A 22060-nucleotide genomic window follows, 5' to 3' on the forward strand; every position below is an offset into this window, starting at 1 on the left:
ATGCGCACATACATGCTAATTGTTTTGTTTTTGTCTTATCACTGTAAGGCCTCCTTTGGTTCATAGGCTAGGAATAATATACAACAACAACAAAGCCTTTAGTCTCAAACAAGTTGGGGTAGGCTAGAGCTGAAACCCATAAGATCTCGCAACCAACTCATGGTTCTGGCACGGGATAGGAATAACATAGGAATAGGAAAATCATAGGAAGTGGGATGGCATGTATATCAATTCATGGAGGGAAAGAGATGTCATTTGATGCATAGGATAGGAATTTTTTCATTGAGTCTATGCTAATGTTTCTTTTCCTTTGAAATGTCAAGGATTTATTCCTATCCTACATAGAAATAGGAATCCATTCCTACAAACCAAAGGGCTCCAAAGGAATTTTACTATAAGATTCCTATCCTTTAGAATTCCTCTGAAATTCCTGTAAACCAAAGGAGGCCTAAGTATATTCATGGGCTAATAACTCATCCTGTACCCATGTTCTCTCCTATTAGTAACCCAGCTAATTCAACATGCATGCACATTCTAAAATATGACAAACTCACTAACCAGTATAAACTTTACAAAATAGATGTTAGCATGCTTGTGCTATATTTATGAGAGGGGACGGAGATATGTTACTCGCTATGGGGAAGAATTGGGAAAGGGGTTGATCCAAGCTCTTTGCACAAGTATGGGTTTAAGAACTGAAAAGAAAGGGATAAAAGTAGAGACCATGTGAAAGAGAAAGTAAAGCCTGTGCTTTACGTGCCTCTGCAGAGCGAGCAGATGTGTGTCACCATCACCTCAAGGAACTTCAAAGCGAGCGGGAGCTCCTTCCTTTGCCTTTGCCATTGGCCTCACCATGTCCGCTTTTTGCCCCTAGCCCATGCTGCCAGATCTGTCGATAGCACATGGCATGTCAACCAATGGGAAAGGATAGAGTGACACAGTTCAGTTAGTGCACTACGCCTGCCTATGTACAAGAGCTTGTTGAATCGTCAAGCAGGTCTTCATATGCGCAGAGCTTACTGAATTACTCCCTCCGTCCGAAAATACTTGTCATCAAAATGAATAAAAAGAGATGTATCTAGAATTAAAATACATCTAGATACATCCCCCTTTATCCATTCTGATGACAAGTATTTTCGGACGGAGGGAGTATCAATCAAGCCGTCGTGTACGGAGCTTACAGAGCTGTCAAGCAGGGCTTTGTGTGCACAAGTGCGCAATCATAGTAGCACTTCACCTAATTCCCTCGTGCACCTTGGTCTGTCATCTTCGCTAATAATACCTTATGAGGACCAACCCTCAAAGCAAGGAACTTGTCTGTTGTCGTGGCCCGGCTTTCACGTTACTTCCTCCGCCTTGTATCTGGCGTCTTGCCCACACACACGTAGACAAAGAGAATTTGAACCTTCCGATTCAGCACACAGGAACCAGTCTAAAAGGCAGCAACTCATGCAGCAAAGCAAGTGATTTGGACAAGCTTACCCCAAAATTTGGTAACTGGTATCTACCCTGAAACACACATCGTGGTCTTATTCAGAACATAATTGCATTTTACTAACCGCATGGCATGCCTTTATAGTAGCAAGCGACTCCCTAACTTGACCCACAAGAAAATAAAGAACAGAGCTCTAATTTCATGTCTTGGCTAAACAAGGAAAGTAAAACAGGAATTCGTTGTCTCTTTTTTTGTTTTTTGCACCTTCTTGCACTGGCAAGTTTCTTTGGTGGAAAAAACAAAATCCCGAATTTCAGCCTTTTCTGGTTCTCTTCTCTTCAAGCCGATATATTTTCTATAACAAACTGAATTGCATCCAAAACATGCACAATAAGGGATCTGGTCTTGGTGGCCATGATCGATGGCTACTTCCATCTAACGTAGCATGGGTCCAATTTGGAAACCTTTAACGTGATGCCTCCTCTTGATATTATTCAGCTGCTACTAGAAATCTACTTTGGATGATTCCTCTGAACCAAATTAACCTCCTGAAGAGCAACATGTCTATACATAGCAGCAGTTAACTCGTCTTCATCATCGTAAGATAGGCGCAAGAACCTTGGGAGTTTAAGCAATTGGTGCATCAGTAGTTTTTACGATAAACTTTGCCGTGTCGATACCTGGAGTTGGATTTGACTAGGATTTCACCGCCGTGTATCAGCATTATTCTACCATTCATGATATGGACCTGAAACCGTTATTTATACCTTTCTGTGGAAGTACCTTGAGTCCTTGATTGAATGTCATGGATGTTTTATGTTTCTACATCCTGATCCATGTGCAACTTTTTAGATCGATGTTGAAAATCCTTGTGTAATTATGAGTCAAGACAAAAGTAGAGAATTCCTGCACTCAGGAAACGACAAGGATAAGTTTAAGGTAATCATCAGTTCTTTCAGTTTCCTGCCGATACAGCTGTATCAATATGTGTGCTTTACCTAGTTTTATTTTATGTGTTGGAGCATCTATGGTTTTATGGACTTGAATGGAATTGTATAGTCATACTCTGCAGGTCCCATGGTATTTAGTCACTTCTAGATGTATTCAGTTGTCTTGTGAAGCACGCCTTCTGTTAGTCAGTTGTATAATACTGTGGTTGCATGTTTATTTGCGTCCCAGCGGATGGTTTCCAGTTTTTCATATAACTAATTACTCCCTCTGGTCCATATTAGTTGTCGCTCAAACAGATGTATCTAGCACTAAAATACGTTTAGATACATCCACTTGAGCAACAAGTAATACAGATCGGAGAGAGTAGCATTTTTTAGACTCCAAGAGCATGATTTGATGAGAACATGGCACTCAATGTATTTAATAGCAGGCAATATATCTTTTGGTAGCTTATGACTTCCTATGACCCTTGAGCTGAAGTGCTATATAATGCAGTGATGCTGTTGATTTGATCTCATAATTCTGCCTTGTACCTGTTCTTGCTATATCACTTCCTCTGTTATAACTCTGAGCACTGCTCTTGTTCTTATACTGTCCATACATTATGTCTTGTTGCAGTTCTTTTTCAAGGCTACTCTTCTTCAACAAGTCAATGAGTTACTGGAGACAATAAGAGATCAGCTGAACAATGCAGACTCTGTTGTTCAAGAGTTGGAGAAGTCAATTAAGCCAGTGATGAGAGAACTTGATGAATTACGAGAGAAGATAAAGAATATGGAACACATAGAAGAGATAGCACATGATATCGATAATTTGAAGAAAAAGTTAGCCTGGTCATGGGTTTATGAAGTCGACCAGCAAATTGAGGAACAGACAGTGAGACTCCAGAAACTCAAAGAACGAATTCCTGCATGCCAAGAAAGAATTGACCGAAATACAGTAAGTTATGACCTTTTTGACTGGAAACTCCATTGTGCTATTGTATCCTCTGAGCACCAATATGGTTTTCAGTGTAATTATTTTTGTAACAACAACAACAAAATCAACAACTGATCCTTTAGTCCCAACACTATTGTATTTTTTTTTGTAACACAAAACATAAATCATTGCAACCCATTAGACAGATAACCCTCCATCCTTGTAAAAACGTTATAGAATAATTCCACCACACTAACAATTTAATTCATGTCAGGAAGAAATCGTTGTTTCTTGGTAGTATTCTGCCAAATTCCTTTGAAAATGTATTAGCTATTCCATTTGCATTGGTCAGTATTCTAGTTCAAATTTGAACTAAAACCATGTCACTTATTTTGGGACGGAGGGATTATCTTAATACAGTTCAAAATGGTCTCAAAGAATTTCTTGACATATATATGTTGAATTTCCATGTGTTTGGCTTGTCTAACTTTATGCAAGCTTGCTTATGATCATTTACTGAATTATATCTTTGCATCTTTTAGGTCGTTATAGATGACCTGAAGAAAGAGCTTACTGAAAAGGAAGAACTTGTAAGATCTTTAGGCGATAAGACTCATGAAGTGAACAGCATGAAGAAAAGTATGGAAGATAACATTGCTGAGGTATCTGAGTAGTTGATGTAGCATCCTTTATGTTCAGGGAAATTTAATCATATTTGAACCAAAAGTTGTAGAGCCACGTGCAGCTCTCTTGTCTTTGAACATGGAAATGAAGAAGTGATAGTCATGATACATGTAGGCAAATTATGACCGTCAAGGCATCAATTGTTAGCAATCCTTCTGGTTGTCACATCTTTTTGTCTACAGTGCTTATCAGGCCTATAAGTTATTATCTCAAGTTCTGTTGCTGGTTATTCGCGCAGAACTAAATCTGCAATAATTTCTGGCTTAATGATATGTTCATTTTGGCTGTATCGAAATACTGCCACAAATGAGGTGCTAGGATTCCTATTGGTGTCAGCTTAATTTTGCCTAGTATTAATTCTATTTGAAATATAAGGATTACATGTTTGGTAATCTTGTTTGAAAATATTGCATGTAATTTTTTTCTTATTTTCTCCTCATTTCTGAGCAAATACCCACACTATCTGATCCCTTATTCTCAAGACATCAACATCATGGACATCTATCTGCTACGGACATGATTGTAGAATGACTTCTACTTGTCTTTCTTAACAATTGTCATGTTCCTTTTGTTCACAGGTTGTGAAGTTGAAGATTGAACTAGAGGCAGAGCATGAGCGTGGGACACGTACGCTGGAGAAAATGAATGGCCGGTTGAAACAAATGCAGGCACAACTCCGTGATTTCCAAATGCAGCATATGCAATTTACTCAAGTAAGGCCTCGTTCGCTTCAAAGGATTCTAAACCATATGAAAAATTAAAAGCGTAGGAACAGGGAAGCCTTGTAGGTACAATACGGAGGAACTGAAATTAGAGGAAAGAAACAGTGGTTGCGCGTTCTGAACGCCGGATGGATAAACAGAGAGCTGCAGCAGTCGTACCAGTCCTAACCACACATTAGCAGAGCTGTGCTGATTTTTAATTCGCATGCTAGCCATTCTTCTCTCACACATGGACCCACACTGCATATTTTATTCAGCTTATCAGTGGGCAGCCTCGGGCTTCCGCCAAAAAAAGAGATCAGGGTAGATGTGTCGATTCCTATGGAATTGACATTGTTAGCAATCCTTTCCTACGGTATACTGTAGCGAATTCCTTTGTAATGAACACAGCAAAGGGAAAAGAAACCATGGAATCCATAATTCCTTTGAAATGTCCAGAAATCCTGTAAAGCGAACGGGGCCTAAGCTGTTCTCTCCCATAGAAATAATTCCACCATACAAGTACGTAGTAGATAGTGTTACAATAGATTTTAGTCCGTCCACCTGCCTAGGAAGCTGCCTGCCAGTGGACAGCCTGCATGGATTGATGAAGATAAAAGGGGAAATCTAATACACCACAATTCACAGCAGCCTGCATGACAGTCTAATGCTATTCCACCGCAGGCTACTGTAGGTAACACACTGCTCTAAAAAGGTGCACTGCACATCATAGGATGGAGCAGCGAAGGAGTGAGCTGCAATCTGGATCCACAGCAGAGAGGATGGAGCAGGGGAACCAGACCAACAATTAGGATAACATGGTTCTTAAAGCGTAAATCTAAGCTATGGCATACGTGTCACCGCTAAGGTGTCCTAGGATTGTAAGGCATAGCCCTCACATTTGACATGCGCTTGACTGCCATAGAGAAGTCTCTGTCACCGCGACGGGTCTTTTGGGCTGTGAGGAAGTTATGTGCTGTATGGATAGTGGCAATCTATCAACGTTTTTCATTTTCTCTCATGGTAGATGTGTTGATTGTCTGTTCCTACAATGTCTAAGGCGTTGCCTTACCTCGCCAAAGTGCTGGGCATCTTGCCTTACCGCCTTAAAACTACTAAGGCTAGGGGATCTGGTGATGGTTGAGGAGGAATCTAGCTAGGCGATTGAGATTGAGAAAGAGAGGTGGTGATTTGTGGAGATTTTGAATCCGTGATACTGAGGCGGCAATGAAAAACTAAGTTTTCTCTATTGTTGAGTGTTGAGGGCACCCCAATTTCCTTCTGTCCCCTTTATAGTCTTTCGCACAATCCTCTGCTTAACAAATTTCACAGCTGTCGCCTGTGCTGGCATTCCTAGATTGCTCTTCTTGACGCTGGCTCCTCGTAGCTTTTGCTAGCTCTACCAGTTGCTGCCATTTGGCTACCCCGATGAGCTCAAAATCACTCCCTTTAGCTGCCTTCAGACTGGGTGGCATGGTGCTTTGACTGCTGCCTTTTGTGAATTGTGGCATGATCTTGAATGTCATGGTTGAGACCCTGGCCTTTTATCAAGAAATGAATCGGCGGACAACCTCTCTTTCCTTTTTCTAATTGCATAGCTGAAAAAGCTTTGTGTCACCATCCCTTTATACAGTTGGCAAGATCACCTTCCTTAAAGATTATGAATATATAATTTCATCTGATGTGAACTTTAGGGTAATTGTTGTGCTGAGGGGCAGATGACAGTGTTGGAAGGGGATTAAGAATTGAAAGGTTTATCGACTATAGACTAGGATGAGAGAACTTTTGGATAGAAATACTAAAGGCATGTTTCTAGTCTAGCAAGCCTTCCACAGTACTACACTTGTGTCTCAAGTCTGGCAAGCCCCAGTCTTGTGGTTGCCGCTTGGCAAAAGTTGGCTAACAAATGAGACTGACAGGTGGGTTAAGAATCTAATAAAGGGTGGCAGATGACAACTGTGTCTGCAACCAAACAACTGCCAAACTGTCTGTCTAACGTTTTGTAATATTTGGCTACAAACGAAACATGCCCTGATTAGGGATGGCTTGATTGGGCCCCTCACACAAATCTTAGTGTTACCTTAAAGTACTCCCTCCGTTCACAAATACTCCAAAATTTGTATGGACTACATACAGATTGAAATGAGCGAACAAACACACGGAAACGTTTCTATATACATCCGATTCAGAAAAAAGTTAGAACATCTTATATTTGTGAACGGAGGTGATAGTTCATTTTAAATAAGGGGAGCATCATGCTATTAACTGGACTAATCACATTTTTGGTTTCCACAATAGCTAACTATGACCACTTCGTACCTATATTGTCAACTGAGATGATAACCTGTTCCTCAGAAGAAGTTTGGTTATCCCCTTAAATATGAAATAATCGGCGAACCTTGATATCAGTTGTTGCAAAAGATTACGCTGCCATAGCACGCTGTTGATTTCTTTGTATTTCCTTGGCTTTGTATGCTCGAGTTTAGTTATTCTGTCTGAATCACTTCTTTATCAATCTGAAGGCTGAGGCATCTCAAATTGAGGAAGACATGCAGAACATACAACGGGAGATTGATTATCTTGATTCAAATGTTACAAGGTCATTCTCATTAACTGTACTTCTTACTTTGCTTAACTATATCCAAGTAAATATCTTGGTTGTTTGACTCCACCTCGTGTGCCATTCAGGTTAAGAGAGGAAGAAAAAGAATTTTCTGAAGAGTTATCAGGCATCCAAAAGTCTATCAGTGACATAGCAAAAGAGGTACATTAAACTCAATGCCCCACTTAGTGCAGGGTGATGATATTAAACTCAATGTGCTGCCAGTAATACTGCTTTCCTGCATACTGAACTTTAAACACTGTAAACACAGTAAACATGATATGTTACTCGTCCACCCGAGTCACAAATAAGACACAGTTTGGACTAGAAACATTTGCCAAAGAAAGGTCCTAAACCATAATTTTGAATTGTATTTTTTTTGTATTATGGAAATATTTCTTGAGGAACATACTTCTACCATTTTCGTATGGCCTAAATCTCCATTAAGATATTGTTTGGTCAGTTTGGAGAATAATTACGAGCAAAAAATATATTACCTTTTGTATTTCATAGTTCCTTGGTGGCATCCATTCCCTATTGATGTATGGATGCGGGAATATGTTTTCTAGATAATGTAATTATGTAGTATAATGTTATTCTTAAAGAATGTGTATTCTGGATTATGTTATTCTTAGAGATTGTTTTTGCTGCTTCTCATATGTTTGGCTTCTTTCTGATTCCTAATACTTGATGTGGAAAAAAGAGCGGCAGAATGTGATTACGCATAGTAATAATTAGGCTTAATTTTACATTCTCCATGTACAAGTCAACTCTGATTAGATTCATTAAAAATTCCAAATATGTTTGCACATGACACGTAATGTATGAAGGAATACCATGTCCATGTGGAATGCGCCCCTTCTCTTCACCTTAGTTGACACTCTATTAACCCTGTTCTTTTATCACATTTTCTCCCTTTTGCTGAACTTAAAGAACTGCTGTCATAGCTCTACTTGTTTAAAAAAGTATTTGGAGTGAGGCTGAAAGTCCAGAGTTACGGGCAAAATACATCTGGGTCAAAGTTAGATTACCTGTTTCAGTACTGTGGGCTGATTTCAAGCTCGGAATGAGCTTTGGTTCAGCATTAAGTACCTCCGAAGAAGTGTTCCTTCGACATTTATCTGAAAAACATCACTTATAATTATCTGCACCATTTGAAGTTCACAAGTCCTCTATGCTTTCTTGTGTTGTTGGCCAACTTTGTCTGCATTGAAACATGTGGGTCTTATGCCATTAAATTTATTTCGCAGATAGCTGAAAGTGATAAAAGGATACTCCAATTGAAATCTCACATGGATGGTCTTCAACAGCGTCAAAGTAATACGGTATATTCTCTCTTTACAGTAGCCACTAAGCAGTGTATACTCCTTTTTATGATTATAACCCTGCTTCTCAGGATGTAATTGATTTTAGTAGCAACTCCTCTCTAACATGTTTGTTTTTATGCAATTAATGCTTTGTCTTAGGTAACGGCATTCGGGGGACAAAAAGTTCTGAAACTCCTGCAATTAATAGAATCAAACCACGGAAGATTTAAGAGCCCGCCTATTGGTCCGATAGGGGCTCATCTGGTATGAAAATGCTGATTTATCATGATTCTTGTCTTGAATTGGTTAATCTTGAGTCTAGAATATGTACTAATAATACCTTGTGAAGTACTACCTCCTTTCCGGTTTATAAGGCGTGTGTGTATCCCTAGATCTATAATTTGACCAACAAAACATGAGTTGTATAGTCTAAAAATTATACCATTAGAAAGTATACGATTTGAAGTTTCTAATGATGTATTTTTTTGTGATATATAACTTGTATTACGTTTGGTCTATTTGTCAACCTAAAGATACGCACAAGCCTTATAAACCGGAAAGGAGGTAGTAACTTCCTTATATTACTTATATCATTTAGCATTTGTTCTGATCTGCTGTATTCAGTAATACACTTCATCAACCTATACCACAAAAAAAAATTCATCAACCCATATTGCTTATATTCTCATAGTCTTGTTTTGTTACCATCTCACATGTTCATAGCATGTCGTTTTGTCTATCTATTTGTTTATCCATGACTTTATAGATGGCAGCCTAACTATTGTTCCCAGCTACAGTTCTATGCTGTGTTCTGTTAGTGCAGCTGTATTGGTTCTTATGAAGTTCTAACCCATCCGAGTACTTTATTACTGTGACCGGTCATCCATATTGCTCTGTCCTCTATTCCTCCTAGCATCTCCAACTGCTGTAGAGCCTGTGTTGACTCTGGAAAGTACTAAAGTCTGGGAATGTCCTAGATTTTCATACATGCGCTTCAAATTAGAATATGGAAACTAAAAATTGCGTGCAAAGTTTTGGCCGTTTGTGCAGGTGCACCAAATTGGAGTAACTGTATACATATTTCTTCTCATTTCATCAAATAACATGAGTGCAAAATATATTTGTTGTCTTATGTTATCCCGTAGAAATACAAATTTAAGCTTTACACGGTCTTGTCAGGGATTATGCCACTAAGCTGTTATAATTATGCTTTTGTAGTCCTTGTCGAAGTTTGGGTACTGCACTTACTTTATAGTGCAAAGGAATGGTATAAATTATAGCCAGTTCTTTCATATAGTATTGCCTTTTCTATCATGTAAGTTATGTCTGCGTTACTTCTTCCAAATCTTCATAATGCTTTTTGTCATGCAGCAACTTGCTAGTGAGTCCTGGTCTGTCGCAGTTGATTGCGCATGTGGAGGGCTTCTGGATGCATTTATTGTCTCGTGTCATAAGGATATACAAGTTCTGCGAGAATGCGCGAATAGAGTGTATTACAATAACCTTCGAATTATTGTGTATGATTTCACTAGACAGCGGTAAGATTAAAGGCTGTCTGTTTCAACATTTTCTGTTTATTTTTTATGAACTCTAATTCTGTGACCTCCTATAGATTGATCATTCCAGATGGTTCACTTCCTACAACAGAGCACCCTACAGTACTATCAGTTATTCAGTCAGAGAACCACACTGTGCTGAATGTATTGGTAGATCAGGTACTGCATTATGTAATCTTCAAGCAACTATGTTGGTTTCGATAAAGTGGTCCAATTACTCCAAACAGCAAGGAGGCACAAAATTGGAGTATTATATAATGGAATTTGACTATGCTTACTCCTATTTAATGTCGTATTTTAAGTTTTAACTATTTGATATCTTTTGAAAAGTTGCAACAACTGAACTCATAATTCCCTGAATGGATAATTATTTTGAATCCAAATAAACTGGATATTTATTATGAAATAGTTTTTAATTATGAGATATCAATATGCATCACACTGTTTGTTCTCTTATTTTTGGATCCTTCTGTTCGAGATACTATTATTACAGCAGATATTTACTAAAGTTTCTTTGTGTCAGGGTCACGCTGAAAGGCAGGTCCTGGTTCGAGATTATGAAGTCGGAAAATCTGTTGCATTTGATCACAGGATGCGGAATATAAAGGAAGTCTATACCTCTGATGGGTTCAGAATGTAAGTCTTGGTGGTCGTACTCTGCTCGTATTAGGTTTGGTTTTATTCCAGCAATTAACTTGTTATATCTAGCAGTTTAGCTATAGTTTACCATAAGTAATCCTTTGCTAGAAGTAATTTTGGAATCCTATAGGTATTTCTATCACCATGTGCCCCCACATGTTTATGTAAATGCAAATTCCCACTTATAGATTTAGTTTTGATGATTTATCATCTTGCTATTTTGTGGAATTGACTAGTGGCTTGAGATCAATTTTCTGGAGTTTCTCAGTGCCAAGAGGCACCCCGGGGTAACTGCAGGGGAATGGTTTGATGACATACGGGACCACTTGGAGGGCACCCTAGTCCCTAAACCATAGTTACCTGATTCACAATGCGCTGATTTGTGATTCGTGGTCTCTGCTTTCTAAAAATAGAGTTATCTGGGGTATATACAGCTCCAATCCACAAACCTGTAATGGGGTTCCCAAAGGGGTAAATTATAGTCCTGTAATAATCAATATAGGAATTAGTGGCTGGCAAGGCAAGCAAATTGACCACAGAAGATTGTAGCTTAATAACACAAAGGACAAGAAAAATGCAGAAAGATAGAAGTTGAAGGGCTGGCATCCAGCTTACGGTTGTAGCTTAAGAAAAGAAAAGGAAATGAAGAAACTGAGAAGTTTGATGGCTGGGCACCCCCCTTAGGACCTCATCCTTTCTCTTTTTTTTTACCATGTCCTCTCTGGCAACCCAACTAAACCTCTCAGGACTCGGTCTGTTCCCCCTGCAATGTCATCGACGGCTACCCAGCAGCAAGGTCGACCAAGTGGGTTTCAGCTCAACGGGGGCGACACATGCATGTTTTGACAGCTGCAATGCAGGCCTGGTCGAGCAGCGTCAGCAAGGGCATAGTCAAGCAGTGGCAGCAACAGTGTCAATTGAATTCTGCTGTCTCGTTTGGATTTTTGCGTCACTTCTCTATGAATCGCGAGTGAATCGTTTGCGATCTGGAAACCCGATCATCATTGCTCTGTCGGGATCAGGGTCCGACGCCTCTTCCAGTGAATCTGGTAACAGCGAACTGGACATCCTGTTCGGAGCACCTGAGCATTGTAGTCGTTTGGCAAACTGGCTGTCTGGGTCGTCGGCTGTGTAGTACAATGACCGGGCAGCCAGTTTGCCAATGATTGGGCATAATGCTAAACCCCTAGGATGCTGATATTCTGTTTATGTACCGGTTTAATTATAACAGCCTCATTTTTGCTGATTTAGATAAATTTCACTGACTTTTAAGCTATTGTATGTAAGCTTATTGGACATACTTTTTTAGCCAATTTAATGGAATGATTTCATGTACTAACAAAATGTAATATTCTTTTTCAAATATATAAAGCCAGATTTTCAAGATGTTGTATTCAATCATATGTTTTTAATTGTTCATGCATATGTGAAGTATTTTAAGTTCCTTTTTGTGTTATTCATTTATTTTGATGTTTCAAAGTGTTATACCCGGACCTTGTGTACCAAGTGAATAAAATCTGCCACCAAATTGCTACACATATATGTAATTACCTAAAAAATGCATAGCATGGCAGCAAGAACATTGTTACATGGACAAGAACCAATATGCATTATTTTGGCCTCAACTATTTATCTAGATTACAAGCAATTCACACTCAGCCAAACCTGAAATCCATTCCTACTGTAATTTCATCAACTATCATCCATTCATCAGGAGTAGGAAACCAAAGAAAAATTAAAGAAGAGATCCAAAGCCCAGGATCCGGTGTGGACTCGGGGTTCGCTGGATGGCATGTTGTGAGGTAGATCCAGCGTGTGCTGGAGGTTGCTGGATGGGCAGGCTAGAGGTCCTGCTTGCGCCGAAGCGGGGCTGCAGGGCCAGCTGCCAGCAGGGGTCGCCGTCTTTGGAGAAAAGGGGCGGGGAGGAGCAGCAGTGCTCCCTTACCGTGTCTGTGTTTCAGCTCCCACAGCAGTTTTACAGTTTACTGATGCATTTTCTATTCATGAACTTCTTTTGGGAAATAAAGTATCATGCAAATTGCTAGATAACTTGTGGAAATGAGCATGCTAGGTGATATCTGATTGCTGTATGCTCATTCGTTGATTTTTTTGTGCCATTGAATTTTTCTTTCAGGTTTTCTAGAGGTTCTGTTCAGACTATTCTTCCTCCAAACAAAAGGCCAAGACCTGAGCGTTGGTGCAGTTCACCCGCAGAAAAAATAGCTGAACTGAAGAATGAAGTTGACGGTATTCAAAGAATAATCTCGGAAAAGAATGCTCAGAGAAGGAAGTTGGTTAATGATCGAAGTAACCTTGAACAGAAAATAGCAAATTTGAAGGTAAAATTCTTATTGGTGTGTTATCCATTTTAATTATCTATTAACTTCCCATGTTGGTCTGTAGAGAAAACGAGAACCTGAGGAGCGCCATTTAATGAATAAAAAAGTGCAACTTGAAGACGGAAGGAGAGCTACTGCTGAAAATAATAGGCATGCTGCTGTGGACACCACTGAACTAGAGGAGGACATAAAGGTCCGCTCCCGATTTCCTTTCTCGAGGAACCATCTATCTCATTTCACTGCACTAGGTACTAATCTTTGTTATCTAAGCAAGAACTGTATCAATTTTCTCATGGTACTTATTTCTGCAGGAAGAGAAGAATAACATTGAGCAGAAAGAACTATCACTGCAGAAGACTAATGTGAAGTTAACAGCAGCTTTACGAGAAGTGAATGATAGAAGAACGGCATTCAAGACCTTTATGGGTATGAAAAATCCACAATCTCAGCATTGATGATGTTACCATCTCTTGCTGGCATGTATGCAAGTTGTTCAGCATTTGATTTTTCCCATTTCGATCTTGAGATGGCTAACCATGCTTGCCACATGGTAGCGTTTTACTTTAGAATTATGCTTATTTTAGACTTGCGTATATGATGGACGCAAAACTGTGGCGTTAGCTTCTTTGAAGTAGGCATACAACAAATTTGACTGTTCAATTTGTTAGGCAATACTTAGCAACAAGTCTGTGTAAAAGGATTCAATATAGCATAGTGATAAAGCTAGCATGTGACCAATTTGTTAGGCTATATCTGTCCTCTGATGAAGCGAATGATACACTCCTTAATTTTCTCGTGCTCTGGTGTGGGCCTTCATGAAGAAATTTGCTAACTGTAGTTCGAAAGGCACATACTGTAGAGCAATCACCTGGTCCTGCACACAGGACCTCATGAAGGAAGCATCAACACCAATATGCTTGGTGAGCTCATGCTTCAATTCTGATAGCACATATACTCAGAAAAAAGGTGAGTTGCTGTATTGACAGAAACACCAAAATCCTCAAGTAACCACCGCGGCGAAGTCACATATGCTGTCAAAAGAGCCACAGCTTGCAACTCAGTGTCTGCACTCTGAACCGGAAACTGCAGCTTTGTTTCTTTTCTCCCAGGCGATGAGAACCATCACAGACATTTGCAGTTTGACCTTCTCACACAACTCACCTAGCCACTCTTAAGAAAGCATTTATAGACATTAAACTGATTACAGACCAGTGTTGAAAGCCATAGCAAGAAGGGTGTGGTCATGTGGGCCACAAGAACAAACAAATGCCTCATCGTGGTCACGACCATGCTCCTGCTTAAAGCCAGATGCAACAAGACAAGCCTTTTAAAGAGAACAATACCCATGCCTCCTGTGCTCCCAAGATCCTGAGACGATGAACCACCTGCTCGTCCGCTGCCCATTTTCCCGGCAGGTTTGGCATGAAATCATCGTCTGGCATCGCATGCCGTGCGCATTGCCAAGCCATCAATCTTCCCTGCTGGAATGGTGGCACGCGGCCAAGCGGAGCATACCAACGGCCATGCGCAAGGGCCTCGCCTCCATGGCCCTTCTAACCCATGTATGATCTGGAAACATCGCAACGATTGCGTCTTCAACGGTGCTCAGTCATGCGTGAATGACCTAGTTGCGAAGATCAAGGAGGAGTCGGCGCTCTGGGCCAAGGCAGGAACTGCCGGCCTACGGGACACCATGGCCCAAACATGGGATGTGCACTGATTTCCTGTAACCACCTTGACCATTGTACCTCCTAGGAGGCTTGTAACATAAACCCTCTCTTTTTAATACAAAAAAACGCAAGTCTCTTTGCGTTTTCTCGAGAAAAAAAAGTTTATAAACCAATGGAGGGCGCATGTCTGAGATAAAGTTCATGGGATGAACACTGTAAGAAAAATCAACGAACGAGGGAGAGAAGGAAAAAAAAGGTTGGCCGGTGACATTGTACCTGTTTTTATGAAAGGATAGCGAAGCAGAATGAAATAGACGAGCTCCTTTGTGCATGTTCTTGATGGGGAGCCTGAACAGAGTGGCAATCGGCAGATGTCAGAGGTGGGTGGAAGCTATGTAGTGGCACAAGCTGGCGATTGAAAGCGGTGTCAGTCAACCGAAGCAACTGCTGCTTGCGACGGTGAAGGTCTAGCAGACGCGTGTGTCGCGGGGCCGGAAGACAGAGGGGTGGGCAGCAGCGGCTTGACTTAAATCAGCCTGGATCGGGTAGTCGATGGAGCTGCTGAGTAGAGACGACGGTGGGAGGAACTGATGGTCGGGTGTGGTGTCTTGTGATTGCATTTTAGGACAGATTGGGGCACTGCCGCTGCAAGGATGGCTGGTGGCAGATGTGATCTCATCAAGGAATTGATCTGGGGGGATGGGAAGCAGAAAATCGCATGCAGTGTGTGGAGATAAAAATCAATCGAAAGTGGAAATCGAGATTGAGACAAATTCGATCAGTTAAGGACGAGTTGTAGAGTCCAAAAAAAACTAAACCCCTAAATCTACTCTCTCTGTTCCTAAATATATGATGTTTTGGTAGTTTAAATTGAACTACCAAAACGTTATATATTTAGGAAGGGGGGAGTAGTACTTCTATAACATGCGAGGAAATATGCATTTTGTATTTCTTTGAGGTCATGGGCCAATACATATACACCTACAGGCCTGACAAAACATGCAGAAACCCCATATACAACAGGCATATTACATGTCTATTATATACAACTTTCAACAGTTTCCAGCTCTTTCCAGTTGGAACTTGTTTCTCAACCTTTTCCTGTTGAAACTTTGCCTTTTCTTTTATTTACAATATAGTATTTGGAAATAATTGGCGTTTTCCCTCCATCAAGCACTAGTTTATGCTGAAACTTACGGATATCCGCTGCCAGACTTCTGCCCATGTGTGAATCAGGTGGTAATCTTGGCGCGCTTGTAATCTTTTCTGGTGTTCTTTTAATCCATGTGTGTGTGCTGTGGATATTCTGTGGGAGTGTCAAGACCTTTCTGGGTCTGTTTTGTTTAGTGTTTTTCTCTTCTTAATATAATGATGGGCAGCTCCCCTGCTGGTTGCATAAAAAGGAAACTTAAGGATAAACCTATCCATACTTTGATCTGTTTGATTGTTTGTTTGACCTATACATTACCTGATACTACTTGAATACCAAAATTAAATTCCCTTTACCTTCTGCATTAGATGCATACTTTAGAAAAAAAATACGATGCCATAGCTATAGAGAATGAAAAACTAGATTTTTTTTGCTCACTAAATCTCTGTTTTAGGTTCCTCTCGTCCTATACTTGTAGCCTAGATTTCCTTTTACAGAATGTTCTTCAATGCCTGAAACTGAAAAAGTATATTTCTGCTGTCTATGGCTGCCTTCTTAGCTGTAACTACTATTCTCTGCAGATTCTAACAACTTTTTCTGGTTTCAGATTCTGTGAATGAGGAGAGATTACATTTTAGCAGCGCAAATGATGAACTAGATCTTGTTAAGCGTAAAATAGATGCAGCTCAGCAGGTGCTTCTCCTTATCTCAAATCCATTAGTGCTATTCAGTTTGCTCTAGGTTTGTGTTTCTATGGTGTTTTGATGCTTCGAGTGTAGGTGAGATGTACTGAAAGAGCATTTCTTTGGTCCATCTGCTTCATGAAAGCATCAATGAGCCACATATTTTCCCTTTTCCTTTCTTATCCCATGTAAATTTTTGCATTGTCAATGACCCCCTTTTGCTGAAATTGGAGCTGTCATTCGTTTGTTCTACAGGCACTATGGCTCATATGGTCTTGTGCCCCTCCTCACCTTAGTATCACATTTGATATTTCCATTATGGATTTTATTTAACTTTGGTTCGAATGTGAGAATATTTATTATACTGTAGAAGTGGATAAGCATCACATTATTGTTTCGTTAGAATATGGCGCTTGCTCTTCACCTACACAACTTATTCAGTTTCTATGGATTTTTTTTTGTTAAAATTTGCCTCTACTGGACACGGTTTATCACCATAAACAGCTTGGTCAACCAAGCGGTGTCTATTCCTATTGGGAAGAAGTTAGAAAATTGTGATCGCTCAATTGTCTGTAGCTTGTATTACTGATGGTAGTTTCTTTCAATGAGTATGTGAACCAGGAGAAGACTCACTATGAAGGTGTCATGACAACTAAAGTTTTACCTGATATTAAAACGGCTGAAGCAGAGTATGCAGATCTTCAGCAGCGTCGGCAGGTTTTTGTTCTTTACTGGCACTAATGGCCTATTTTCATTTTGTTGAATTATGATTGTTTCTGTATGGTTCTTCTCTAAAAGTAAGTGTGTTCTGTTATAGCTACAGACAGTGTGCGCCTGAAAGTTCACATCGCCAAAAGAATTATAAAACTTGATAAGAGAACGGTTTCTTAGTAAGTGTCAAACATTCTGATGGAATTAACCCTGTTGCAAGAGGAAGTAAAAGTGATGATGCTCAATTTTATTAATTGGCAGGATGAACTACGAAGTAGTAAGATTAGCATGAATGTTCAAATAATTTGTTTTTATCTGTTGGATGGACTGATGGTGTTTCAGTATGGTCAAGAACCACCAATCTCATGTTGTTTTCGTATACTCTTAGAAAAGGTCATACCTTGAATAGTGGCCGAACTTAAATTAGCAACTTCATCTTATAATTTGTGTACTGCATACTGTCAACTTGGTACATCCAGCGTGCATGTTTTGTTAATTTCTATGAAGCATTTTTAACACCTGGATATATCAAATCTTCTGTGCTTATATTCTGCAGGAGTACTTCAAGAAGGCTTCGATTATTTGCTCTGAGAGTGACATGGAAGCTCTGAGTCATGTTGCTGGATCCACCCCTGAACAATTAAGTGCTAAGATAAATAGACTGAAACAGAGATTTGATCAAGAAAGCAGAAGGTTTGGAACCACCAACTTAGTCGTAGTGGCAGAAAAAAGCTGATGCCCATGAATTTTTATCCTTTTTTCATTAATAACAGTAATAATATGCGAGCAGATATGCTGAGTCCATAGATGATCTGAGGGCATTGCATGACAAAAAGGAACGGAAAATCTTAAGAAAGCAACAGCTGTATGCAGGTTTTAGGGTGAAATTAAATGTAAGTTCGTTCAGTACTTCATGTTTTCTGGTGACATCTTTGACTTTCTCAAACTGGTGCTTTAGTTGGAAAAAGAATATTTGATTGAATTAGTTATTACTGTTTAATCTTGGTTGTAGAAATGCATAGAACATTTGGGGCACATGCAATGTTTGATCAACCCAGATACATGCCGCTTCCAGTTCACAACTGTCATTTGTGAAATGCTTTTCGAGTCAACTCTACGCATATGATTTCTGTGTATCCAATCTAATTACGTAAAAACGATATTGGTTTTCAAAGTTTTGAATGTTTCACTAGACCTATACCCAAAACAGCAGTTGGGTCTGTTCTTGACCCAAGTTTATTGCCGTGCAGTCATGTCAAAAAGCATTGGACTTGCGATGGAAGAAGTTCCAGAGGAATGCTGGCCTTTTGAAGCGACAATTGACATGGCTGTAAATGCAAGTTTCTTGGATGTTTATCATCTATTTTTCTGCAGGTTTTGATTTCTCTTATCCGTCAGTTGAAATGGTTAGTCCTGATTAGTCGGCCACTTTTATTGTTTTGATTGAAGGTTCAATGAGCACCTGGGAAAGAAAGGTATCAGTGGGTTCATCAACGTAGATTACAAGAGTAAAGTTTTGTCTGTTGAGGTGTGTACCTTCGTAACATTGCCCCTTCGATGTGCACCTAGTGGCTGGAGAAGTTGTGCTTCATCACCAGCCCACCCGCATATTTTTGTAGTGATTTATGTAATATTTTTTAATGATGTTTGATGTAGCTGACGATGCCTCAAGATGCATCCCGTGATACTGTCAGAGACACTAGAGGACTGTCAGGTACCTTTATGTTTGCCATGGTTGTCTTGTATCTTGTGAGATAGTGTTTAATTTTGTTGTTGTTGGTATTTCCTAGCTATGCTTTTGATAACTACAACTTTTGATATGCATCTTGATCCAGGAGGGGAGCGATCTTTTTCAACACTTTGCTTCACTTTAGCTCTTCATGGAATGACAGAAGCACCTTTTAGGGCCATGGATGAGTTTGACGTTTTCATGGTGAGCAATCCGATGGTTTTCTACAATCACCCTGTATATCACAAACCAAACCTTATTGGCGGTATCTGATTTGTGCAGGATGCGGTGAGCCGCAAAATAAGCTTGGACACCCTCGTAGATTTTGCTGTTGCACAAGGGTTACAATGGGTATTTATAACACCGCACGATATCAGGTCTGAAAATTGCCTGTGGTTGCTCTTGTTCCAGTTTCTTGCAAATTGATATTTATGACATCTATGTTTCCTCAGCATGGTGAAGCCTGGAGATCGGGTCAAGAAGCAGCAAATGGCCGCCCCTCGCGGTTGACTCAGGGCTTAGCTGTACGTCGTTGCGCTCAGCACTGTATATATCTCCTAGCCTCAGGGTCCACTTCTGACAGAACCTCTTGGGAACTGCTCATTTCCTATCTAAGTTTTGTTCATGGCTTGTTTCGAAGTGTACTGGCACTTGTTTTGTTATTTAGGACTATCGGGGACCGACGTCTTTGGCATGAAATGACCTCTTTGTGGTGGCATATACGTATCTGTCAGCTAAAACATTTTGCATTGCATGATACTAAGTGAAGCCAAGTGAAAAGAATCCGTCCAGTCATGGTGCGCCTGGCACTGATGCCAAGTTAAGCAGTTGATTTGATGACTGCTGAGGGCTTCTATGGACCCTTCAGCTCTCAAAAAGGTGTTAACATCCATAAATCATACTCCTATTTTTATGTACTTAGCATATTAGCTTTGTTTTGGGTTCAACTTTGACCAAGTTTATACATAAAAAAATTAACAATCACAATATCAAATCAATACCATTAGAATCATATTTTAATATATTTTCAGACCATATATATCTTTTATTGTGAAATTTTGGATTGTTTTTGATTAACCTTGTCAAGCTTTACAAAGTTTGACTTGGTTCAAAGCTAATATGTGTAGTAAATAGAAATGGAATGAGTACCTCCCCATAAATATCCATGAAAGCAAATCATGACATCTACTTGGTACCTTTTTGATGTAAGATCGTCATGATAGATTTTTGCCCCTATGACGATGCAGGAGAGTGCCATTGAACGTTGTTCACAAATTAATCCCTGCTCCCCCGCCCCGATAGCTGCTCTGGCTGCTCCCTCGTGCCGATAGCTGCTCTGGCTCTGGCGGCCATATCTCCTGGCTGGCAGCCACTCCGGCTTCGGCGGCCACCTCTCCTAGCCGGCATGGCGAGCCGCGTGCAGCGCTCCTCGTTCGGTGGCTTGAGCCCCTCCTCTGTTCTTGGCTTGGCCTGCTCCCCTCGTCGGATCTGGTGAACCCCCCTTGCTGGCTGCGCTCTCTTGTCGTCGTCTTAATGGTGTCGCAGGCGATCCATGGGCAGACCTTGGAGGGGGCCCCATGGCAACAGGTTTGGGGACGGAAGGAGTGTCGATCGCCTGGCCTTTGTCCCATGTTGACGCTCGCCCGCCGCGCTCAGCCATCCTCGCGTCGCTCCATGGCTGCTGTTACAACTGCGGTGAGGATGATGGGCACATCTCATGCCATTGCATCAATCTGATAAAGTGCGTTCGGTGCGACGACCGCAACCACACCTCCCGTGGCTGCACCCGCTTGAGGAGTCCCTTTGACTCTTCGTCGGCTCGGCCCGCACCCCCCCTTCGCCTGCATGCGCCGGCTTCGCCCATGGCACCCCTTCTGCCGCCCCCTCTAGGTCCGCCGCCATCGGGCGCGGTCCGGTTGGCCCCTTCGCCCACGCTCCCGCCACTGCCGCCAGGCCTTCCTCCCGTCGTCGTGACGTGCCTCGTCCGGGCATGGTCGGATGTGGTTCGTGCTGGGTCGATGGGCAGTGTGGACAGCGTGGCCGGGCCACAGTTCTCCGCTCCGTTCGGGGGCGCGGTCGCGCCGTCACCAAGGCAGGAGGAACCGATAGATTGTTGCTTCTTGGAGGCGGGTGAGGACATCTGCGCTATGGAGGCCGAGCTGCTGCGGGCGGTCGTTGTCTCCATGGGCGGCCCACGCCCACGCGTCGATCTTGCCGTTGCCGCTGCGGCGCTTCATGTGGAGTTCAACTGTGGTTTGATGGACATGTCCATCTGCGCGTTTTTCCCGAAGGATTTCTTGGTCCTCTTCCATCCGCGCGTTTTTCCCGAAGGATTTCTTGGTCCTCTGCAGGAGTATGGTGCTTAGGGATCGTATGGTGGATCGGGGTCAGGCTTTGGCCAGGGACGTCCCGCTCAGGCTCAAGCCCTGGCTTCGTTAGGCCCAGGCCGTCGGCATTGCCATGCCGTACCTGGTGCAGCTTGTGCTGGTGGGAATTCTGGCGAACGTATGGTCTCGACGGGCTACGCAGGAGGTCTTGCGTGGCATCGGGCTAGTCGTCAAGGTTGTGGATGTTGGGGAACGTAGTAATTTCAAAAATTTCCTACGCACACGCAAGATCATGGTGGTGCATAGCAACGAGAGGGGAGAGTGTTGTCCACGTACCCTCGTAGACCGAAAACGGAAGCGTTAGCACAACGCGGTTGATGTAGGCGTACGTCTTCACGATCCGACCGATCCAAGTACCGAACGTACGGCACCTCCGAGTTCAGCACACGTTCAGCTCGATGACGTCCCACGAACTTCGATCCAGCAGAGCTTTGCGGGAGAGTTCCGCCAGCACGACGGCGTGATGACGATGTTGATGATGCTACCGACGCAGGGCTTCGCCTAAGCATCGCTACGATATTACCGAGGTGGAATATGGTGGAGGGGGGCACCGCACATGGCTGAGAGAGATCAACAGATCAACTTGTGTGTCCATGGG

The 22060-nt window shown here is 41.5% G+C and overlaps 1 protein-coding gene across 2 annotated transcripts in view; it reads left to right on the forward strand.

Moving 5' to 3' along the window:
- LOC119308618 (structural maintenance of chromosomes protein 6B-like) overlaps positions 1-19866 on the forward strand; it is a 23819-nt gene extending 3953 nt beyond the window's left edge. Inside the window, exons 5-28 of one of the 2 annotated variants that reach the window (XM_037584745.1) lie at positions 2288-2374; positions 3005-3325; positions 3847-3966; positions 4567-4701; positions 7212-7288; positions 7378-7453; positions 8542-8616; positions 8758-8862; positions 9970-10136; positions 10211-10313; positions 10678-10790; positions 12928-13132; positions 13197-13325; positions 13444-13558; positions 16560-16645; positions 17257-17352; positions 17903-18039; positions 18137-18239; positions 18597-18676; positions 18796-18874; positions 19003-19060; positions 19182-19279; positions 19358-19452; positions 19528-19866. In XM_037584745.1, coding sequence (XP_037440642.1) covers positions 2288-2374; positions 3005-3325; positions 3847-3966; positions 4567-4701; positions 7212-7288; positions 7378-7453; positions 8542-8616; positions 8758-8862; positions 9970-10136; positions 10211-10313; positions 10678-10790; positions 12928-13132; positions 13197-13325; positions 13444-13558; positions 16560-16645; positions 17257-17352; positions 17903-18039; positions 18137-18239; positions 18597-18676; positions 18796-18874; positions 19003-19060; positions 19182-19279; positions 19358-19452; positions 19528-19585 — 2718 coding nt within the window. In that variant the 3' untranslated portion in view covers positions 19586-19866. Of the gene's footprint in view, positions 1-2287; positions 2375-3004; positions 3326-3846; positions 3967-4566; positions 4702-7211; positions 7289-7377; positions 7454-8541; positions 8617-8757; positions 8863-9969; positions 10137-10210; positions 10314-10677; positions 10791-12927; positions 13133-13196; positions 13326-13443; positions 13559-16559; positions 16646-17256; positions 17353-17902; positions 18040-18136; positions 18240-18596; positions 18683-18795; positions 18875-19002; positions 19061-19181; positions 19280-19357; positions 19453-19527 lie in introns of those variants that run through there. The other variant, XR_005150210.1, reaches the window with a different exon arrangement.
- The last annotated feature ends 2194 nt before the right edge of the window (positions 19867-22060 follow it).

Source organism: Triticum dicoccoides, chromosome 5B, assembly GCF_002162155.2.
Source record: "Triticum dicoccoides isolate Atlit2015 ecotype Zavitan chromosome 5B, WEW_v2.0, whole genome shotgun sequence".
In the NCBI taxonomy this organism is placed as follows: domain Eukaryota; kingdom Viridiplantae; phylum Streptophyta; class Magnoliopsida; order Poales; family Poaceae; genus Triticum; species Triticum dicoccoides.